The sequence below is a fragment of the Oncorhynchus kisutch genome, linkage group LG9 (genome assembly GCF_002021735.2).
Source record: "Oncorhynchus kisutch isolate 150728-3 linkage group LG9, Okis_V2, whole genome shotgun sequence".
NCBI lineage: Eukaryota > Metazoa > Chordata > Actinopteri > Salmoniformes > Salmonidae > Oncorhynchus > Oncorhynchus kisutch.
Genome location: NC_034182.2, coordinates 40,842,573 through 40,865,309, shown reverse-complemented (window position 1 = coordinate 40,865,309; position 22,737 = coordinate 40,842,573). Strand labels below are relative to the sequence as shown.

The 22,737-nt window shown below is 45.6% G+C and overlaps 1 protein-coding gene across 3 annotated transcripts in view; it reads left to right on the top strand.

The window, feature by feature from the left end:
- Positions 1-22,737, top strand: part of LOC109897150 (glucosidase 2 subunit beta) — a 293,964-nt gene that overhangs the window by 260,006 nt on the left and 11,221 nt on the right. For all 3 annotated transcript variants that reach the window (XM_031832600.1, XM_031832599.1, XM_031832598.1), the window contains one exon: positions 14,869-14,968. In XM_031832600.1, coding sequence (XP_031688460.1) covers positions 14,869-14,968 — 100 coding nt within the window. The remainder of the gene's footprint in view (positions 1-14,868; positions 14,969-22,737) is intronic.

The window sequence follows — 22,737 nt, the reverse complement described above, 5'->3', positions numbered from 1 at the left end:
TTGTAAATAAGAATTTGTTCTTAACTGACTTGCCTAGTAAAAAATAAATAAAGGTTCAATTAAAATTACATAAAATGTTTTTTAAAAGTACGGTTGTGTGGAGTTCCAACACCGTAATACGTTGATTCTACACCAGGCTATCCAATGGGGAGGGTATATCTTAACACAAGTATGTCATTAGTGGTAATGTGCTGTGTACCGTCATTGGTTCTTCGCAAATAATATTGTGTCGTTAGATAAGTCGAGAATGCTCGTGCACCGGGGTTACCATGTCTCAGCCGGAAAATGACCAGATTAAATGATGAATATTATTAATGCTATTCACAGTCTGGTTCAACATTTACCCTCTGGATGGTGCGGACAGTCAAGCAAAAGGCAGATAAGTCTCTATGCTACTGTACTTAAAAAGGTACAGTACAATTAAGTAGTGCACCGGTACCTCTATGGTACCTCTATGGTTGGTGCTAGTACTGGTATACTGATGTAGGAGCACCTGGTGCAACCACACCAGATATCCCTTTAATCTTTGTTTCCGCCAAAAGCGAGGTACTAATGATTTCTGTTTGTGAACAATTAGGTGGGTATTGGCCACTTTAAAATGTCTATGAGGTACAGTTGTTACTAGGTTTATTTTCTGCATATGCATGTTTCTTTCAATGCAAAATCCACCACTGGCTTTGACTAGGCCATTCCAAGACATTTAAATGTTTCCCCATAAACCACTCTAGTGTTGCTTTAGCAGTATCCTTAGGGTCATTGTCCTGCAGGAAGGTGAACCGTCTTTCCCAGTCTCAAATCTCTGGAAGACTGAAACAGGTTTCCATCAAGAATTTCCCTGTATTTGGCGCCATCCATCATTCCTTCAATTCTGACCAGTTTCCAAGTCCCTGCCGATGAAAAAAACAATGGTGTTCTCGGGGTGATGAGAGGTGTTGGGTTTGCGTCAGACGTAGCGTTTTCCTTGATGGCCAAAAAACTCAATTTTAGTGTCATCTGACCAGAGTACCTTCTTCCATATGTTTGGGGAGTCTCCCATATGCCTGGAGTATGGACAGATACTCCCATCTCCGCTGTGGAGTGTTGCAGCTCCTTCAGGGTTATCTTTGGTCTCTTTGTTGCCTCTCTGATTAATGCCCTCCTTGCCTAGTCTATGAGTTTTGGTGGGTGTCCCTCTCTTGGCCGGTTTGTTGTGGTGCCATATTCTTTCCATTTTTTCAATAATGGATTTAATGGTGCTCCGTGGGATGTTCAAAGTTTCAGATATTTTTTATAACCCAACCGTGATCTGTACTTCTCCACAACTTTGTCCCTGACCTGTTTGGAGAGCTCCTTGGTCATCATGGTGCCACTTGCTTGGTGGTGCCCCTTGCTTAGTGGTGTTGAAGACTCTGGGGCCTTTCAGAACATATACTGAGATCATGTGACAGATCATGTCACACTTAGATTGCACACAGGTGGACTTTATTAACTAATTTATGTGACTTCTGAAGGTAATTGGTTGCATCAGATCTTATTTATGGGCTTCATAGCAAAGGGGGTGAATACATGTGCAAACACCACTTTTCCCTTTATAATTCTTTTGAATTTTTTGAAACAAGGTATTTTTTCATGTTCATTACACTAAATCCAAATAAAAATAAATTTAACCTCTCTAGAGGGTGTGGGACTCATAATAAAAATTAATAAAAAGGCTTTACGGTGAAAGCATACCATGCGATCATCTGAGGACAGCGCCCAGCACGCAAAACAATACAAACAGTTACCAGCCAAGTAGAGGAGTAATACAAGTCAGAAATAGCGATAAAATTAATCACTTACCTTTGATGATCTTCGTATGGTTGCACTCACAAGACTCCCAGTTACCCAATAAATGTTCATTTTGTTCGATAAAGTCCCTCTTTATATCCAAAAACCTCTGTTTTGTTCAGTAATCCAATGGCTCCAAGGTTCGTAGAAAAATGTCAACCGATGTTTAGAATCAATCATCAGGTTGTTTTTTAGTCATAATAATCAATAATATTTAAACCGGACAATATCTTCATCAATATAAAAGAAAAACAAGAAAGGCGCGCTCCTGGTCGTTTGCAGTAAACAGCTCTGGGACACTGTTGACATCTAGTGGAAGCCATAGGAAGTGCAATTTGAGTCCTAAATCATTGGATACTGTAAAGGCAGTCAATGGAAAACTACAAACATAAAAAAAATGCCACTTCCTGGATGGATTGTTCTCAGGTTTTTGCCTGACATATCAGTTCTGTTATACTCACATACATTATTTTAACAGTTTTGGAAACTTTAGAGTGTTTTCTATCCAAATCTACCAATTATATGCATATCCTAGGTTATGGGCCTGAGTAACAGGCAGTTTACTTTGGGCACGCTTTTCATCCGTAGGTGAAAATAGTGCCCCCTACCCTAGTGAGGTTAAATTACAGGTTGTAATGCAACAAAATTGGAAAAAACGCCAAGGCATTGTATTAGTATAAAATAATATAATTTTTAAATTTATTTTTACATTCAGTATTTGTATTATTTATTTGCTAGTCTTTTTTTGCTCTTCTTTATCAAGGGTGCCATTCATTTTGGACCTGACTGTAGGTCCAGTTTAAAACATGCTCACACCTATCGTTTTAAATGTATCAGATTACTGAAACTCCTGTTGTTGAGCTTTAAACGCTGAGGTAAACACTAATGCTCAGACACTATTTCAAAGAAAGAACATTACAATGTAAAAGCTTATTCAGATTCAGAACTTATTGACTTCCAATGAATCATCAGAGAATATTTTCTTCCAAGAATGGTTCTTAGAATGAAAAAGGCTCTAGGTACTGAAGAACACTTTGCCTTACAAAGAATCTTTTCTTCCAAGAATGGTTCTTAGAATGAAAAAGGGGTCTAGGTACTGAAGAACACTTTGCTTTACAAAGAATCATCAAAGAATCTTTTCTTCCAAGAATGGTTCTTAGAATGAAAAAGGCTCTAGGTACTGAAGAACACTTTGCCTTACAAAGAGTACCCGTTTTCCAAAAAAGGTTCTAAAGATGAAAAAGGTCATTTTGGAACCCTTTTTTTAAGAATGTTCTACACACCCATAATAATGCATGCTACAAATCCCCAAAATTATCCTTTCACCATAACTATATGCATGAGGCAGATCATCTATAGTGCTCTAATATTATCTCAGGGAACACACACAAACACACACACACACACTAGATACGTTTCAAAGACAGCACCCAACGCAAATGAGATTATCTATATTCATTCCACTTGAGGAAACAAACCAAACATTTATTTCGCCCCGTGGTTTGTTCATTCAAGTTCCCCCGCTGAAGTCCTGGTCCTCGTTTCCCCTCCGCCTGTGTTTTGTCTCAACCCCGTATCTGCAGGGTTTAGACGACTTGTCTAAATGATCATTGCTTCTGACAGGTTGATGTGTGGCGGTGGAGGCTAACTCCGCTCTCAGTTCTATCTGAGATTAGTGTGGATTTTGCTGGATTTATCACTAGAGGCATGCAGATTAGTGGCGTGAAGTTAAACTGAATCACTGGATAGCAAATATTTTAAAAAGTAGAGGAGCTTATATCATCAGCTCAAGCCATTATTATAATAAGAGAAAGCTAATCAGCTTTTTAGAAAGCTAATTATTCTTAATCAGGATTAGATTTAAACATCAATTAAACAATGTGGGTATTCCAGGCCCACTTTGTGCCAATATTCATTAAAACATTTCGCTCTGTGCATATGTTCCAGCAGCTTGAGTTGATTGGCAGTTTTGGTCGACTGACTGAGTTCTGATGTATTAGCATTACTTCTCAATTAAGATGCATGTATTCCATTGGTTCTGTCATATTCTCTATTAACTCTGGTACTCTAAATTAAAACTCTGATGCTCTAAATGAAAACTCTGTTACTCATTTTATTAACTCACTCTAGCTCTTCATTCTCTTAAAAGGGGAATCCTGCCAAATGACTATTAGTTGCAACATGTTTGTCCACATCTAATAGCATGCTATTCATTATTTGGTCCAAAAAGATTGTTGGTAGATGTTTAACTAACTATCCTAACCTTAACTCTAACCATAGCGGTAACCCTAGCTCTAACATTAGCTCTAGCTTTTAACTCTAATTCTAGCTCTAACTCTAACCTAAACTCGAACTCTGGCTCTAACATTAACTCAAACTAATTCTAGCTCTAGATCTAACCTTAACTCTAGCTGTAGCTCTAACTCTAGCTCTAACTCTAGCTCTAACTCTAGCTCTAACTCTAACTCTAGCTCTAACTCTAACTCTAACTCTAACTCTAGCTATAACTCTAACTCTAACTCTAACTCTAACTCTAGCTCTAACCCTAGCTCTAACTCTAACTCTAACCCTAGCTCTAGCTATAACTCTAACTCTAGCTATAACTCTAGCTCTAGCTATAACTCTAGCTCTAACTCTAGCTATAACTCTAACTCTAACTCTAGCTATAACTCTAGCTCTAGCTATAACCCTAGCTCTAGCTATAACTCTAACTCTAGCTATAACTCTAGCTCTAGCTATAACTCTAGCTATAACTCTAGCTCTAGCTTTAACTCTAGCTCTAGCTATAACCCTAGCTCTAGCTATAACTCTAGCTCTAGCTATAACCCTAGCTCTAGCTATAACTAACTCTAGCTCTAGCTATAACTCTAGCTCTAGCTATAACCCTAGCTCTAGCTATAACCCTAGCTATAACTCTAGCTCTAGCTATAACTCTAGCTCTAGCTATAACCCTAGCTCTAGCTATAACCCTAGCTATAACTCTAGCTCTAGCTATAACTCTAGCTCTAGCTATAACTCTAGCTCTAGCTATAACTCTAGCTATAACTCTAGCTCTAGCTATAACTATAGCTCTAGCTATAACTCTAGCTCTAGCTATAACCCTAGCTATAACTCTAGATCTAGCTATAACTCTAGCTCTAGCTATAACTCTAGCTCTAGCTCTAGCTATAACCCTAGCTCTAGCTATTACCCTAGCTATAACTCTAGCTCTAGCTATAACTCTAGCTCTAGCTATAACCCTAGCTCTAGCTATAACCCTAGCTATAACTCTAGATCTAGCTATAACTCTAGCTATAACTCTAGCTCTAGCTATAACTATAGCTCTAGCTATAACTCTAGCTCTAGCTATAACTCTAGCTCTAGCTATAACTCTAGCTATAACTCTAGCTCTAGCTATAACTATAGCTCTAGCTATAACTCTAGCTATAACTCTAGCTATAACTCTAGCTCTAGCTATAACTCTAGCTCTAGCTATAACTCTAGCTCTAGCTATAACTCTAGCTCTAACTCTAGCTCTAACTCTAGCTATAACTCTAACTCTAACTCTAACTCTAGCTCTAGCTCTAGCTATAACTCTAGCTATAACTCTAGCTATAACTCTAACTCTAACTCTAGCTATAACTCTAACTCTAACTCTAGCTATAACTCTAGCTATAACTCTAACTCTAACTCTAACTCTAACTCTAGCTCTAACTCTAACTCTAGCTATAACTCTAGCTCTAACTCTAACTCTAGCTCTAGCTATAACTCTAGCTCTAGCTATAACTCTAGCTATAACTCTAGCTCTAGCTATAACTCTAGCTCTAGCTATAACTCTAACTCTAGCTATAACTCTAGCTCTAGCTATAACCCTAGCTATAACTCTAGCTCTAGCTATAACCCTAGCTATAACTCTAGCTATAACTCTAGCTCTAGCTATAACCCTAGCTATAACTCTAGCTCTAGCTATAACTCTAGCTCTAGCTATAACTCTAGCTATAACTCTAGCTATAACTCTAGCTCTAGCTATAACCCTAGCTATAACTCTAGCTCTAGCTATAACTCTAGCTATAACTCTAGCTCTAGCTATAACTCTAGCTATAACTCTAGCTCTAGCTATAACTTTAGCTCTAGCTATAACCCTAGCTATAACGCTAGCTATAACTCTAGCTCTAGCTATAACCCTAGCTCTAGCTATAGCTATAACTCTAGCTATAACTCTAGCTCTAGCTATAACTCTAGCTCTAGCTATAACTCTAGCTATAACTCTACCTATAACCCTAGCTCTAGCTATAACTCTAGCTATAACTCTAACTCTAGCTATAACTCTAGCTATAACCCTAGCTATAACTCTAGATCTAGCTATAACTCTAGCTATAACTCTAGCTCTAGCTATAACTATAGCTCTAGCTATAACTCTAGCTCTAGCTATAACTCTAGCTCTAGCTATAACTCTAGCTATAACTCTAGCTCTAGCTATAACTATAGCTCTAGCTATAACTCTAGCTATAACTCTAGCTATAACTCTAGCTCTAGCTATAACTCTAGCTCTAGCTATAACTCTAGCTCTAGCTATAACTCTAGCTCTAACTCTAGCTCTAACTCTAGCTATAACTCTAACTCTAACTCTAACTCTAGCTCTAGCTCTAGCTATAACTCTAGCTATAACTCTAGCTATAACTCTAACTCTAACTCTAGCTATAACTCTAACTCTAACTCTAGCTATAACTCTAGCTATAACTCTAACTCTAACTCTAACTCTAGCTCTAACTCTAACTCTAGCTATAACTCTAGCTCTAACTCTAACTCTAGCTCTAGCTATAACTCTAGCTCTAGCTATAACTCTAGCTATAACTCTAGCTCTAGCTATAACTCTAGCTCTAGCTATAACTCTAACTCTAGCTATAACTCTAGCTCTAGCTATAACCCTAGCTATAACTCTAGCTCTAGCTATAACCCTAGCTATAACTCTAGCTATAACTCTAGCTCTAGCTATAACCCTAGCTATAACTCTAGCTCTAGCTATAACTCTAGCTCTAGCTATAACTCTAGCTATAACTCTAGCTATAACTCTAGCTCTAGCTATAACCCTAGCTATAACTCTAGCTCTAGCTATAACTCTAGCTATAACTCTAGCTCTAGCTATAACTCTAGCTATAACTCTAGCTCTAGCTATAACTTTAGCTCTAGCTATAACCCTAGCTATAACGCTAGCTATAACTCTAGCTCTAGCTATAACCCTAGCTCTAGCTATAGCTATAACTCTAGCTATAACTCTAGCTCTAGCTATAACTCTAGCTCTAGCTATAACTCTAGCTATAACTCTACCTATAACCCTAGCTCTAGCTATAACTCTAGCTATAACTCTAACTCTAGCTATAACTCTAGCTATAACTCTAGCTATAACCCTAGCTCTAGCTATAACTCTAGCTCTAGCTATAACTCTAGCAAGCTTTTGCCATGTCAACAGAGTTACAGTAATAGTTACACCATCTGTAGATCATCTATAGGAACTATCCAAATAAAGCCATTATTTTCATGTGTGACAAACTATTTTGTCATTCAAATATAGCTGGTTCCAACTAAAATGGCGTAAACAGATGATAACCCTTTCACATTACTGAATTGATTGAGCCAGCTAAAGGTCCTATGGTCCTTTAAGCCAACTTTGGCCGTCTATTTCACACTGTGGAGACATGGTTAGTTATACAGTACCAGTCAAAGGTTTGGACACCTACTCATTCAATGTTTTTTCTTTATTTGTACTTTTTTCTACATTGTAGAATAATAGTGAAGACATCAACACTATGAAATAACACATATGGAATCATGTAGTAACCAAAAAAGTGTAAAACACGTCAAAATATATTGATGAAAGCTTTGAACACTCTTCGCATTCTCTCAACCAACTTCACATGGAATGCTTTTCCCAACAGTCTTGAAGGAGTTCCCACATATGCTGAGCATTTGTTGGCAGATTTTCCTTCACTCTGTGTTCCAACTCATCCCAAACCATCTCATTTGGTTTGAGGTCTGGTGATTGTGTAGGCCAGGTCATCTGATGCAGCACTCCATCACTCTCCTTCTTGGTCAAATAGCCCTGATACAGCCTGGAGGTGTGTTTTGCGTCATTGTCCTGTTGAAAAACAAATGATAGTCCCACTAAGCGCAAACCAGATGGGATGGCGTATCGCTGCAGAATGCTGTGGTAGCCATGCTGGTTAACTATGCCTTGAATTCTAAATAAATCACCGACAGTGTCACCAGCGAAGCACCCCCACACTATCACACCTCCTCCTCCATGCTTCAACTTGGGAACCACACATGAGGAGATCATCTGTTCACCTACTCTGCGCCTCACAAAGGCACGGCGGTTGGATCCAACAATCTCAAATTTGGACTCATCAGACCAAAGGACAGATTTCCACCAGTCTAATGCCTGTGTTTCTTGGCCCAAGCACGTCTCTTCTTTTTATTGGTGTTCTTTAGTAGTGGTTTCTTTGCAGCAATAAGACCATGAAGGCCTGATTCATGCATTCTATTCTGAACAGTTGAGATATGTCTGTTACTTAAATTCTGTGAAGCATTTATTTGGGCTGCAATTTCTGAGGCTGGTAACTCTAATGAACTTATCCTGTTCCGCAGTGGTAACTCTGGGTCTTCCTTTCCTGTGTCAGTCCTCATGAGAGCCAGTTTCATCAAAGCGCTCAATGGTTTTTGTGACTGCACTTGAAGAAACATTACAAGTTCTTGACTGACCTTCATGTCTTAAGGTAATGATGGACTGTAATTTGTCTTTGCTTATTTGAGCTGAACTTGCCATAATATGGACTTGGTCTTTTACCAAAAAGGGATATCTCCTGTATACCACCCCTACCTTGTCACAACACAACTGATTGGCTCAAACTCATTGTGATGGAAAGAAATTCCACAAATTAACTTTTAATTTAAATTAATTCCAGGTGACTACCTCATGAAGTTGGTTGAGAGAATGCCAAGAGTGTGCAAAACTGTCATCAAGGTGAAGGGTGGCGACTTTGAAGAGTTTCAAATATAAAATATATTGAGATTTGTTTCACTTTTTTGGTTGCTACATGATTCCATATGTGTTATTTAATAGTTTTGATGTCTTCACTATTATTCTACAATGTAGAAAATAGTTAAGATAAAGAAAGACCCTTCAATGAGTACAGTGGCTAGCGAAAGTATTTACCCCCCCCCCCCCCCCCCACCTTGGCATTTTTCCTATGTTGTTGCCTTACAACCTGGTAGCACTGTATCATTTACACAACATGCCTACCACTTTGAAGATGCTAAATGTTTTTTATTATGAAACAAACCAGAAATAAGACAACAACAAAAACTGAAAACTTGAGTGTGCATAACTATTCACCCCCCCTCCCCCAAGGTCAGTACTTTGTAGAGCCACCTTTTGCTACAATTACAGCTGCAAGTATCTTGGGGTATGTCTCTATAAGCTTGGCACATCTAGCCACTGGGATTTTGGCCCATTCTTCAAAGCAAAACTAGTACAGCTCCTTCAAGTTGGATCGGTTCTGCTGGTGTACAGCATTGTCCTGCTGGAAGGTGAACCGTCCTTCCCAGTCTCAAATCTCTGGAAGACTGAAACAGGTTTCCCGCAAGAATTTCCCTGTATTTGGCGCCATCCATCATTCCTTCAATTCTGACCAGTTTCCTAGTCTTTTGCTGATGAAAAACTTCCTCAGACCACTACCATACTTCACTGTGGGGATGTTGTTCTCGGGGTGATGAGAGGTATTGGGCTTGCACCAGACATAGCGTTTTCCTTGATGGCCAAAAAGCTACATTTTAGTCTCATCTGACCAGAGTATCTTCTTCCATCTGTGTGGGGAGTCTCCCACATTCCTTTTGACGAACACCAAATGTGTTTGCTTATTTTTTTTATTTAAGCAATGGCTTTTTTTCTGGCCACTCTTCTCAAATTTTTTTAAATTTTAATTTAACCTTTATTTATCTAGGCAAGTCAGTTAAGAACAAATTCTTATTTACAATGACGGCCTACCAGGGAACACTGGGTTAACTGCCTTGTTCAGAGGCCCAGCTCTGTGGAGTGTACAGTTGAAAGTGGTCCTATGGACAGATACTCCAATATCCGTTGTGGAGCTTTGCAACGCCTTCAGGGTCATCTTTGGTCTCTTTGTTGCTTCTCTGATTAATGCCCTCCTTGCCTGGTCCGTGAGTTTTGGTGGGCGGCCCTCTCTTGACAGGTTTGTTGTGGTGCTATATTCTTTCAATTTTTTAATCATGGATTTAATGGTGCTCCGTGGGATGTTCAAAGTTTCTGATATTTTTTATAACCCAACCCTGATCTGTACTTCTCCACAACTTTGTCCCTGACCTGTTTGGAGAACTCCTTGGTCTTCATGGTGCCACTTGCTTGGTGGTGCGCCTTGCTTAGTGGTGTTGCAGACTCTGGGGCCTTTCAGAACAGGTGTATATATACTGAGATCATGTGACAGATCATTGCACACAGGTGGACTTTATTTAACTGAAGGTAATTGGTTGCACCAGATCTTATTTAGGGGCTTCGTAGCAAAAGGGGTGAATACACATGTACGCACCACTTTTCAGTTTTTTAGGCTGTCTCGTCGTTCTCGGTGATCGGGCCTACCACTGTTGTGCCATTAGCAAACGAATTGCTGGTTTTGGAGTTGGCCGTGCAGTCATGAGTGAACAGGGAGTACAGGAGGGGACTGAGCACGCACCCCTGGGGGGGCTCCAGTGTGGCAGATCAGAGTGGCGGATGTGTTGTTACCTACCCTTACCACCTGGGGGCGGCCTGTCAGGAAGTTCAGTATACAGTTGCAGAGGGAGGTGTTTAGTCCCAGGGTCCTTAGCTTAGTGATGAGCTTTGAGGGCGCTATGGTGTTGAACGCTGAGCTGTAGTCAATGAATAGCATTCTATATGTTGTGTTTTTGTGCAAATACTCTTGCAAAAAACTGTTGGTAACCAATGATACTTTTTGATTAATTGAAAAGGCATTGCTGCTATCCAAAATAGCCCCTTTAATATTCATTAATATTCATTCAGATCAGAGTAATTTCTTTGTTACTAAGATCATAGTTTGACTTCAGTCATTAGATACTGTTTGATCTGTTCACTATTATTCTACAATGTAGAAAATAGTAAAAAATATTAGAAAAATCCGGCAATGAGTAGGTGTGTCCAAACTTTTGACTGGTACTGTATGTCAAGGGGTCGGTGAGTAACAGGTATATAACAGTGTAACAGGTAGGTAACAGAGTAACAGGTAGGTAACCGAGTAACAGGTAGGTTACAGAGTAACAGGTAGGTAACAGGTAGGTAACAGAGTAACAGGTAGGTAACAGTGTAACAGGTATATAACAGTGTAACAGGTAGGTAACAGTGTAACAGGTAGGTAACAGAGTAACAGGTATATAACAGTGTAACAGGTAGGTAACAGTGTAACAGGTAGGTAACAGAGTAACAGGTATATAACAGTGTAACAGGTAGGTAACAGTGTAACAGGTAGGTAACAGAGTAACAGGTAGGTAACCGAGTAACAGGTAGGTTACAGAGTAACAGGTAGGTAACAGGTAGGTAACAGAGTAACAGGTAGGTAACAGAGTAACAGGTAGGTAACAGAGTAACAGGTAGGTTACAGAGTAACAGGTAGGTAACAGAGTAACAGGTAGGTAACCGAGTAACAGGTAGGTTACAGAGTAACAGGTAGGTAACAGAGTAACAGGTAGGTAACAGAGTAACAGGTAGGTAACAGAGTAACAGGTAGGTTACAGAGTAACAGGTATATAACAGTGTAACAGGTAGGTAACAGAGTAACAGGTAGGTAACAGAGTAACAGGTAGGTAACAGAGTAACAGGTAGGTAACAGAGTAACAGGTATGTAACAGAGTAACAGGTAGGTAACAGAGTAACAGGTAGGTAACAGAGTAACAGGTAGGTAACAGAGTAACAGCTAGTTAACAGAGTAACAGCTAGTTAATAGAGTAACATGTAGGTAACAGAGTAACATGTAGGTAACAGAGTAACATGTAGGTAACAGAGTAACAGCTAGTTAACAGAGTAACAGCTAGTTAACAGAGTAACAGCTAGTTAACAGAGTAACATGTAGGTAACAGAGTAACAGCTAGTTAACAGAGTAACATGTAGGTAACAGAGTAACATGTAGGTAACAGAGTAACAGCTAGTTAACAGAGTAACAGCTAGTTAACAGAGTAACAGCTAGTTAACAGAGTAACATGTAGGTAACAGAGTAACAGCTAGTTAACAGAGTAACATGTAGTTAACAGAGTAACAGCTAGTTAACAGAGTAACAGCTAGTTAACAGAGTAACAGGTAGTTAACAGAGTAACAGCTAGTTAACAGAGTAACAGCTAGTTAACAGAGTAACAGCTAGTTAACAGAGGAACTGGTAGGTAACCGAGGAACTGGTGGGTAACAATATTTACTCCAGAGTTTTTAAATGTCATTGCAAGTGGTGGAAAAAAGGAACAGATTGCGCGTGGCTAAGAGCATTTTCTCCCTGAATGATAGATTGAATAATATAGAAGAAAATAACACATTGAGTTAGAGGAGACATGGTCGTCACATTGGATGAATGTCACACGGCTGTATGATAACTCCACAGAACGGGCCAGTCAATAGACTGTCGGGTATTATTACAAGGAGTGGTTTGTCAATACGGCTCCATCCGGATACTCCTGTGAGCCCTAAATGACTGGAGTCTATAGCGCAAGTGTCCGTGATAACTGGGGCCTAATTGACGGGGCCTCTCCTGCCTCCTGGGGCGTGGGTAGTACTGGGAGAGGCGAGAATGGAGATCTGACGAGGCAAGGGACAGAACCAGGGTGAGAGAGGTGGGACATAAGGGAGAGCACAGTAGGGATCACACTGGTGGAAAGAGGCCAGCACTGACACTCTCTTAGCCCCCTCTGTACCCTGGCCCTGACAGCAATCCATTTGAGGTTCCCTGACATGGAGGCATGGAGACATAGACACATGGTGGCATGGAGACATAGACACATGGAGACATGGAGGCATGGAGACATGGAGGCATGGAGACATGGTGGCATGGAGACATAGACACATGGTGGCATGGAGACATGGAGACATGGTGGCATGGAGACATAGACACATGGTGGCATGGAGGCATGGTGGCATGGAGACATGGTGGCATGGAGACATAGACACATGGTGGCATGGAGGCATGGTGGCATGGAGACATGGTGGCATGGAGACATGGTGGCATGGAGACATGGTGACATGGAGGCATAGTGGCATGGAGACATGGAGGCATGGAGACATGGTGACATGGAGGCATGGTTCCTTGGAGACATGGAGGCATGGAGACATGGAGACATGGAGACATGGAGGCATGGAGACATGGAGGCATGGAGACATGGTGACATGGAGGCATGGTGGCATGGAGACATGGAGACATGAAGGCATCGAGACATGGAGGCATGGAGACATGGTGATATGGAGGCATGGAGACATAGACACATGGTGATATGGAGGCATGGAGACATGGTGGCATGGAGACATGGAGACATGGTGGCATGGAGACATGGAGACATGGTGGCATGGAGACATGGAGACATGGAGGCATGGAGGCATGGTGGCATGGAGACATGGTGATATGGAGGCATGGAGACATGGTGATATGGAGGCATGGAGACATGGAGACATGGTGATATGGAGGCATGGAGACATAGACACATGGTGATATGGAGGCATGGAGGCCGGGAAAAGGAGCTTGTGAACTCAGGGACCTTAAGATAGGACCCGCTGTCTGTGTCTCTCAATCTGGACAAGGATAAAGAATGTTGAAATGTCATAGAATGGGCTTGTTGCCTATGAGGACAGATGAGTGCTATTAGACAGATATGAGTCCTGGAAGGGGACCCAGTGTGTGTACATTTCTACTGAAAAGGGTTTTGTGTTTCTCTCTATATTTATCCCTCAGTGATCATCCAATAATCTCCTTTTCTGTGTCATTATTTTCAGCAAGGTCTGACATTTAATATTAATAGTGATTTCTGTTTGATGTCTAAAAAAAATAATAATCTGAGATGATATGCAATCACATGTTTATATATATGGTCTCTTTTGTCCAATGCGACTTACTCTTTAAGGGGCAATCCATTTAGCTACATCCATTTTGGATTAATAAATGAATTATATGTACCCATTGATTTGTGATTAATATAAAGTATAAATACCTCATGAGCTTAGTTCAACTGTCGCCCCACATTCAGAACCCGACATATAAGCTTGTTCTAGGCCAATGTTTGTAAACAATGCAAATGTAAACAAACGCTGTGTATCCTCAAAACATAGTTTAAAACTATGATATTCCGTGGATGATCAGTCCTTGGAGCTCTGTCTATGATTTTGAGAGTGGTTACATTTTCTCCAGCCCCGAACTCGTTATTGTTTCAACTGCTGATTGCCCCTTTTAACTCAGTAGGCCTATTCAGAAACAGACTGGAATCAGAATCACAACCCTGTCACTCTAACCAACTGAATCATTGAGGTTCACTATTTACTGTTGTGTCGCACTGCTTTGCTTTATCCTGGCCAGGTCACAGTTGTAAATGAGAACTTGTTCTCAACTAGCCTACCTGGTTAAATAAAAGGTGAAATAAATTAAAAATGTCAAAAAATTGGAGAGTCAGAACCATATTAACCAGAACCATAAAGCTGAGGTAAAATGTATTTCGGCATCGCACAGGAAGGAAACTCCTTATTTGGTATCTGGTTCAGTATTATTGTTCTCCCCTCCCTCTCTGTGCAGAACAGTACAGAGAATTAACTCACACAAATGGTAATTCATATGTTTTGTCGGAGGAGAGACAGACAGCGCCAGGCACCAGGGACTAGCAGAGGGCACTGCAGCCACCTCTGCTAGACTTTTGTTTTGCCCAGTTAGTAAACCTGGTGCTAAGTGATGTCAACATTTTGTCTCAATATTTATCAGGAATTTGGGATTATAGTAATGAATGGAGTTTATATTTGCTCTCTGTCTCTCTCTCCTTTTTTTTGTCTGTCTGTTTCAGGAAGTGGGGGTCATGGGCGGGGCCACCAGAGAACCCATATTGCCAGATGAGGTATGAGAGTGGAGAGCCCTGCTGGCAAGGCCCTACCAGGAACACCATGGTAAGTACATTAGTGGGATGTTACTGTACTGTAAAGGGCACAGAAACAGAGAGCCTTAGAGACAGGCAGGCAGGCAGACAGACAGACAGACAGACAGACAGACAGACAGACAGACAGACAGACAGACAGACAGACAGACAGACAGACAGACAGACAGACAGACAGGCAGGCAGGCAGATGAGGTAGAAAGACACAGGCAGGCAGACAGACAGACAGACGAGGTAGGAAGACACAGACAGGCAGATAGACAGGAAGACAGATGAGGTAGGAAGACACAGACAGACAGGCAGGCAGACAGACAGACAGACAGACAGACAGACAGACGAGGTAGGAAGACACAGACAGGCAGATAGACAGGCAGGCAGACGATGTAGGAAGACAGACAGGCAGGCAGACAGACAGAGGTAGGAAGACACAGACAGGCAGAAAGACAGAGATAAAGAGGTAGGAAGACACAGACAGACAGACAGACAGGCAGACGACGTAGGAAGACAGACAGAGGTAGGAAGACACAGACAGGCAGAAAGACAGAGACAAAGAGGTAGGAAGACACAGATAGGCAGACAGACAGGCAGAAAGACAGGAAGACAGACAGACAGACAAAGAGGTAGGAAGACACAGACAGGCAGACAGACAGACAAAGAGGTAGGAAGACGCAGACAGACAGACAGACAGGCACGCAGGCAGACAAAGAGGTAGGAAGACACAGACAGGCAGACAGACAGACAGACAGACATACAGGCAGATAGACAGACAAAGAGGTAGGAAGACACAGACAGGCAGGTAGACAGGAAGACAGACATACAGGCAGATAGACAGACAAAGAGGTAGGAAGACACAGACAGACAGGCAGGCAGGCAGACGACGTAGGAAGACACAGACAGACAGACAGACAGACACAGGCAGGCAGACAGACAGACAGACAGACAGACGACGTAGGAAGACAGACATGCAGACAGACAGACAGAGGTTGGAAGACACAGACAGGCAGAAAGACAGAGACAAAGAGGTAGGAAGACACAGATAGGCAGGCAGACAGACAGACAGACAGACAGACAGACAGACAGACAGACAGACAGACAGACAGACAGAAAGACAGAAAGACAGACATACAGGCAGACAGACAGACAAAGAGGTAGGAAGACACAGACAGACAGACAGACAGACAGACAGGCAGGCAGGCAAAGAGGTAGGAAGACATGGATAGGCAGACCGACAGACAGACAGACAGACGAGGTAGGAAGACACAGACAGGCAGACAGACAGACACGCAGACAGACAGACAAGCAGACGACGTAGGAAGACAGACATGCAGGCAGACAGACAGACAGACAGACAGACGATGTAGGAAGACAGACAGAGGTAGGAAGACACAGAAAGGCAGAAAGACAGAGACAAAGAGGTAGGCAGGCAGGCAGGCAGGCAGGCAGGCAGGCAGGCAGACAGACAGGCAGGCAGATGAGGTAGAAAGACACAGACAGGCAGATAGACAGGAAGACAGATGAGGTAGGAAGACACAGACAGGCAGGCAGGCAGGCAGGCAGGCAGGCAGGCAGGCAGGCAGGCAGGCAGGCAGGCAGGCAGGCAGGCAGGCAGGCAGGCAGGCAGGCAGGCAGGCAGGCAGGCAGGCAGGCAGGCAGGCAGGCAGGCAGGCAGGCAGGCAGGCAGGCAGGCAGGCAGGCAGGCAGGCAGGCAGGCAGGCAGGCAGGCAGGCAGGCAGGCAGGCAGGCAGGCAGGCAGGCAGGCAGGCAGGCAGGCAGGCAGGCAGGCAGGCAGGCAGGCAGGCAGGCAGGCAGGGGCAGGCAGGCAGGCAGGCAGGCAGGCAGGCAGGCAGGCAGGCAGGCAGGCAGGCAGGCAGGCAGGCAGGCAGGCAGGCAGGCAGGCAGGCAGGCAGGCAGCAGGCAGGCAGGCAGGCAGGCAGGCAGGCAGGCAGGCAGGCAGGCAGGCAGGCAGGCAGGCAGGCAGGCAGGCAGGCAGGCAGGCAGGCAGGCAGGCAGGCAGGCAGGCAGGCAGGCAGGCAGGCAGGCAGGCAGGCAGGCAGGCAGGCAGGCAGGCAGGCAGGCAGGCAGGCAGGCAGGCAGGCAGGCAGGCAGGCAGGCAGGCAGGCAGGCAGGCAGGCAGGCAGGCAGGCAGGCAGGCAGGCAGGCAGGCAGGCAGGCAGGCAGGCAGGCAGGCAGGCAGGCAGGCAGGCAGGCAGGCAGGCAGGCAGGCAGGCAGGCAGGCAGGCAGGCAGGCAGGCAGGCAGGCAGGCAGGCAGGCAGGCAGGCAGGCAGGCAGGCAGGCAGGCAGGCAGGCAGGCAGGCAGGCAGGCAGGCAGGCAGGCAGGCAGGCAGGCAGGCAGGCAGGCAGGCAGGCAGGCAGGCAGGCAGGCAGGCAGGCAGGCAGGCAGGCAGGCAGGCAGGCAGGCAGGCAGGCAGGCAGGCAGGCAGGCAGGCAGGCAGGCAGGCAGGCAGGCAGGCAGGCAGGCAGGCAGGCAGGCAGGCAGGCAGGCAGGCAGGCAGGCAGGCAGGCAGGCAGGCAGGCAGGCAGGCAGGCAGGCAGGCAGGCAGGCAGGCAGGCAGGCAGGCAGGCAGGCAGGCAGGCAGGCAGGCAGGCAGGCAGGCAGGCAGGCAGGCAGGCAGGCAGGCAGGCAGGCAGGCAGGCAGGCAGGCAGGCAGGCAGGCAGGCAGGCAGGCAGGCAGGCAGGCAGGCAGGCAGGCAGGCAGGCAGGCAGGCAGGCAGGCAGGCAGGCAGGCAGGCAGGCAGGCAGGCAGGCAGGCAGGCAGGCAGGCAGGCAGGCAGGCAGGCAGGCAGGCAGGCAGGCAGGCAGGCAGGCAGGCAGGCAGGCAGGCAGGCAGGCAGGCAGGCAGGCAGGCAGGCAGGCAGGCAGGCAGGCAGGCAGGCAGGCAGGCAGGCAGGCAGGCAGGCAGGCAGGCAGGCAGGCAGGCAGGCAGGCAGGCAGGCAGGCAGGCAGGCAAGGCCAGGCAGGCAGGAGTGCAGGCAGGCAGGCAGGAAGGCAGGAAGGCAGGCAGGCAGGCAGGCAGGCAGGCAGGAGGAGGCAGGGCAGGCAGGCAGGCAGGCAGGCAGGCAGGCAGGCAGGCAGGCAGGCAGGCAGGCAGGCAGGCAGGCAGGCAGGCAGGCAGGCAGGCAGGCAGGCAGGCAGGCAGGCAGGCAGGCAGGCAGGCAGGCAGGCAGGCAGGCAGGCAGGCAGGCAGGCAGGCAGGCAGGCAGGCAGGCAGGCAGGCAGGCAGGCAGGCAGGCAGGCACTTCACTCTCTCTGTCTCTCACAGAGTTCACAATGTCTCCAGTCACTTCACTCTCTCTCTCTCTCACAGAGTTCACAATGTCTCCAGTCACTTCACTCTCTCTCTCTCACAGAGTTCACAATGTTTCCAGTCACTTCTCTCTCTCACAGAGTTCACAATGTCTCCAGTCACTTCACTCTCTCACAGAGTTCACAATGTCTCCAGTCACTCTCTCTCTCACAGAGTTCACAATGTCTCCAGTCACTTCACTCTCTCTCTCTCACAGAGATATATAGATAGATAGATAGATAGATAGATAGATAGATAGATAGATAGATAGATAGATAGATAGATAGATAGATAGATAGATAGATAGACGAGGTAGGAAGACACAGACAGGCAGGTAGACAGGAAGACAGACAGACAAAGAGGTAGGAAGACACAGATAGGCAGGCAGACAGACAGACAGACAGACAGACAGACAGACAGACAGACAGACAGACAGACAGACAGACAGACAGACAGACAGACAGACAGACAGACAGACAGACAGACAGACAGACAGACAGACAGACAGACAGACAGATAGACGAGGTAGATAGATAGATAGATAGATAGACGAGGTAGGAAGACACAGACAGGCAGGTAGACAGGAAGACAGACAGACAAAGAGATAGGAAGACACAGACAGACAGACAGACAGACAGACAAACAGGCAGGCAGACGATGTAGGAAGACACAGACAGGCAGAAAGACAGAGATAAAGAGGTAGGAAGACACAGACAGACAGACAGGCAGACGACGTAGGAAGACAGACAGAGGTAGGAAGACACAGACAGGCAGAAAGACAGAGACAAAGAGGTAGGAAGACACAGATAGGCAGACAGACAGACAGACAAAGAGGTAGGAAGACACAGACAGGCAGACAGACAGACAGACAGACAGACAGGCACGCAGGCAGACAAAGAGGTAGGAAGACACAGACAGGCAGACAGACAGACAGACAGACATACATACAAGCAGATAGACAGACAAAGAGGTAGGAAGACACAGACAGACAGGCAGGCAGACGAGGTAGGAAGACACAGACAGGCAGGTAGACAGGAAGACAGACATACAGGCAGATAGACAGACAAAGAGGTAGGAAGACACAGACAGGCAGGCAGGCAGACGACGTAGGAAGACACAGACAGGCAGGTAGACAGGAAGACAGACATACAGGCAGATAGACAGACAAAGAGGTAGGAAGACACAGACAGACAGGCAGGCAGGCAGACGACGTAGGAAGACACAGACAGGCAGACAGACAGACAGACACAGACAGGCAGGCAGACAGACAGACACACAGGCAGACGACGTAGGAAGACAGACATGCAGGCAGGCAGACAGACAGACAGAGGTAGGAAGACACAGACAGGCAGAAAGACAGAGACAAAGAGGTAGGAAGACACAGATAGGCAGGCAGGCAGGCAAAGAGGTAGGAAGACATGGATAGGCAGACCGACAGACAGACACGCAGACAGACAGACAGACAGGCAGACGACGTAGGAAGACAGACATGCAGGCAGACAGACATGCAGGCAGGCAGACAGACAGACAGACAGACGACGTAGGAAGACAGACATGCAGGCAGACAGACATGCAGACAGACATGCATGCAGACAGACAGACAGACAGACAGACGACGTAGGAAGACAGACATGCAGGCAGACAGACAGAGGTAGGAAGACACAGAAAGGCAGAAAGACAGAGACAAAGAGGTAGGAAGACACAGATAGGCAGACAGACAGACAGACAGACAGACAGACAGACAGACAGACAGACAAGACAGACAGACAGACAGACAGACAGACAGACAGACAGACAGACAGACAGACAGACAGACAGACAGACAGACAGACAGATAGACGAGGTAGATAGATAGATAGATAGATAGACGAGGTAGGAAGACACAGACAGGCAGGTAGACAGGAAGACAGACAGACAAAGAGATAGGAAGACACAGACAGACAGACAGACAGACAGACAAACAGGCAGGCAGACGATGTAGGAAGACACAGACAGGCAGAAAGACAGAGATAAAGAGGTAGGAAGACACAGACAGACAGACAGGCAGACGACGTAGGAAGACAGACAGAGGTAGGAAGACACAGACAGGCAGAAAGACAGAGACAAAGAGGTAGGAAGACACAGATAGGCAGACAGACAGACAGACAAAGAGGTAGGAAGACACAGACAGGCAGACAGACAGACAAAGAGGTAGGAAGACACAGACAGGCAGACAGACAGACAGACAGACAGACAGGCACGCAGGCAGACAAAGAGGTAGGAAGACACAGACAGGCAGACAGACAGACAGACAGACATACATACAAGCAGATAGACAGACAAAGAGGTAGGAAGACACAGACAGACAGGCAGGCAGACGAGGTAGGAAGACACAGACAGGCAGGTAGACAGGAAGACAGACATACAGGCAGATAGACAGACAAAGAGGTAGGAAGACACAGACAGGCAGGCAGGCAGACGACGTAGGAAGACACAGACAGACAGACAGACAGACAGACAGACAGACAGACAGACAGACAGACAGACACAGACAGACAGACAGACACACAGACAGACAGACAGGCAGACGACGTAGGAAGACAGACATGCAGACAGACAGACAGAGGTTGGAAGACACAGACAGGCAGAAAGACAGAGACAAAGAGGTAGGAAGACACAGATAGGCAGACAGACAGACAGACAGACAGACAGACGAGGTAGGAAGACACAGACAGGCAGACAGACAGATGAGGTAGGAAGACACAGGCAGGCAGACAGACAGACAGACAGACAGACAGACAGACAGACAGACAGACAGACAGACAGACAGACAGACAGACAGACAGACGAGGTAGGAAGACACAGACAGGCAGATAGACAGGAAGACAGATGAGGTAGGAAGACACAGACAGGCAGACAGACAGACAGATAGATAGATAGATAGATAGATAGATAGATAGATAGATAGATAGATAGATAGATAGATAGATAGATAGATAGATAGATAGATAGATAGATAGATAGACGAGGTAGGAAGACACAGACAGGCAGGTAGACAGGAAGACAGACAGACAAAGAGGTAGGAAGACACAGACAGACAGGCAGGCAGGCAGACGATGTAGGAAGACAGACATGCAGGCAGACAGACAGAGGTAGGAAGACACAGACAGGCAGAAAGACAGAGATAAAGAGGTAGGAAGACACAGACAGACAGACAGACAGACAGACAGACAGACAGACGGCGTAGGAAGACAGACAGAGGTAGGAAGACACAGACAGGCAGAAAGACAAACAAAGAGGTAGGAAGACACAGATAGGCAGACAGACAGGCAGAAAGACAGGAAGACAGACAGACAGACAAAGAGGTAGGAAGACACAGACAGGCAGACAGACAGACAGACAGGCACGCAGGCAGACAAAGAGGTAGGAAGACATGGATAGGCAGACAGACAGACAGACGAGGTAGGAAGACACAGACAGGCAGACAGACAGACAGATAGATAGACAGACGAGGTAGGAAGACACAGACAGGCAGGTAGACAGGAAGACAGACATACAGGCAGATAGACAGACAAAGAGGTAGGAAGACACAGACAGACAGGCAGGCAGGCAGACGACGTAGGAAGACACAGACAGGCAGACAGACAGACAGACACAGACAGGCAGGCAGACAGACAGACACACAGGCAGACGACGTAGGAAGACAGACATGCAGGCAGGCAGACAGACAGACAGAGGTAGGAAGACACAGACAGGCAGAAAGACAGAGACAAAGAGGTAGGAAGACACAGATAGGCAGGCAGGCAGGCAAAGAGGTAGGAAGACATGGATAGGCAGACCGACAGACAGACACGCAGACAGACAGACAGACAGGCAGACGACGTAGGAAGACAGACATGCAGGCAGACAGACATGCAGGCAGGCAGACAGACAGACAGACAGACAGACGACGTAGGAAGACAGACATGCAGGCAGACAGACATGCAGACAGACATGCATGCAGACAGACAGACAGACAGACAGACAGACAGACGACGTAGGAAGACAGACATGCAGGCAGACAGACAGAGGTAGGAAGACACAGAAAGGCAGAAAGACAGAGACAAAGAGGTAGGAAGACACAGATAGGCAGACAGACAGACAGACAGGCAGAAAGACAGGAAGACAGACATACAGGCAGACAGACAGACAAAGAGGTAGGAAGACACAGACAGGCAGACAGACAGACAGGCAGGCAGACAGGCAGGCAGGCAGGCAGACGACGTAGGAAGACACAGACAGTCAGATAGACATACAAAGAGGTAGGTAGACACAGACAGACAGACAGACAGGCAGGCAGACAGACGAGGTAGGAAGACACAGACAGGCAGATAGACAGACAGCGATAGGTGCCATTTTCATCCTCATGTTATCGTTGTACACTATTCAATAGTAGAAAGACACTTTGTGAAACCACCGATGACTGAAGTCCCATAAAAAGTGAAACAAAAACAGGGC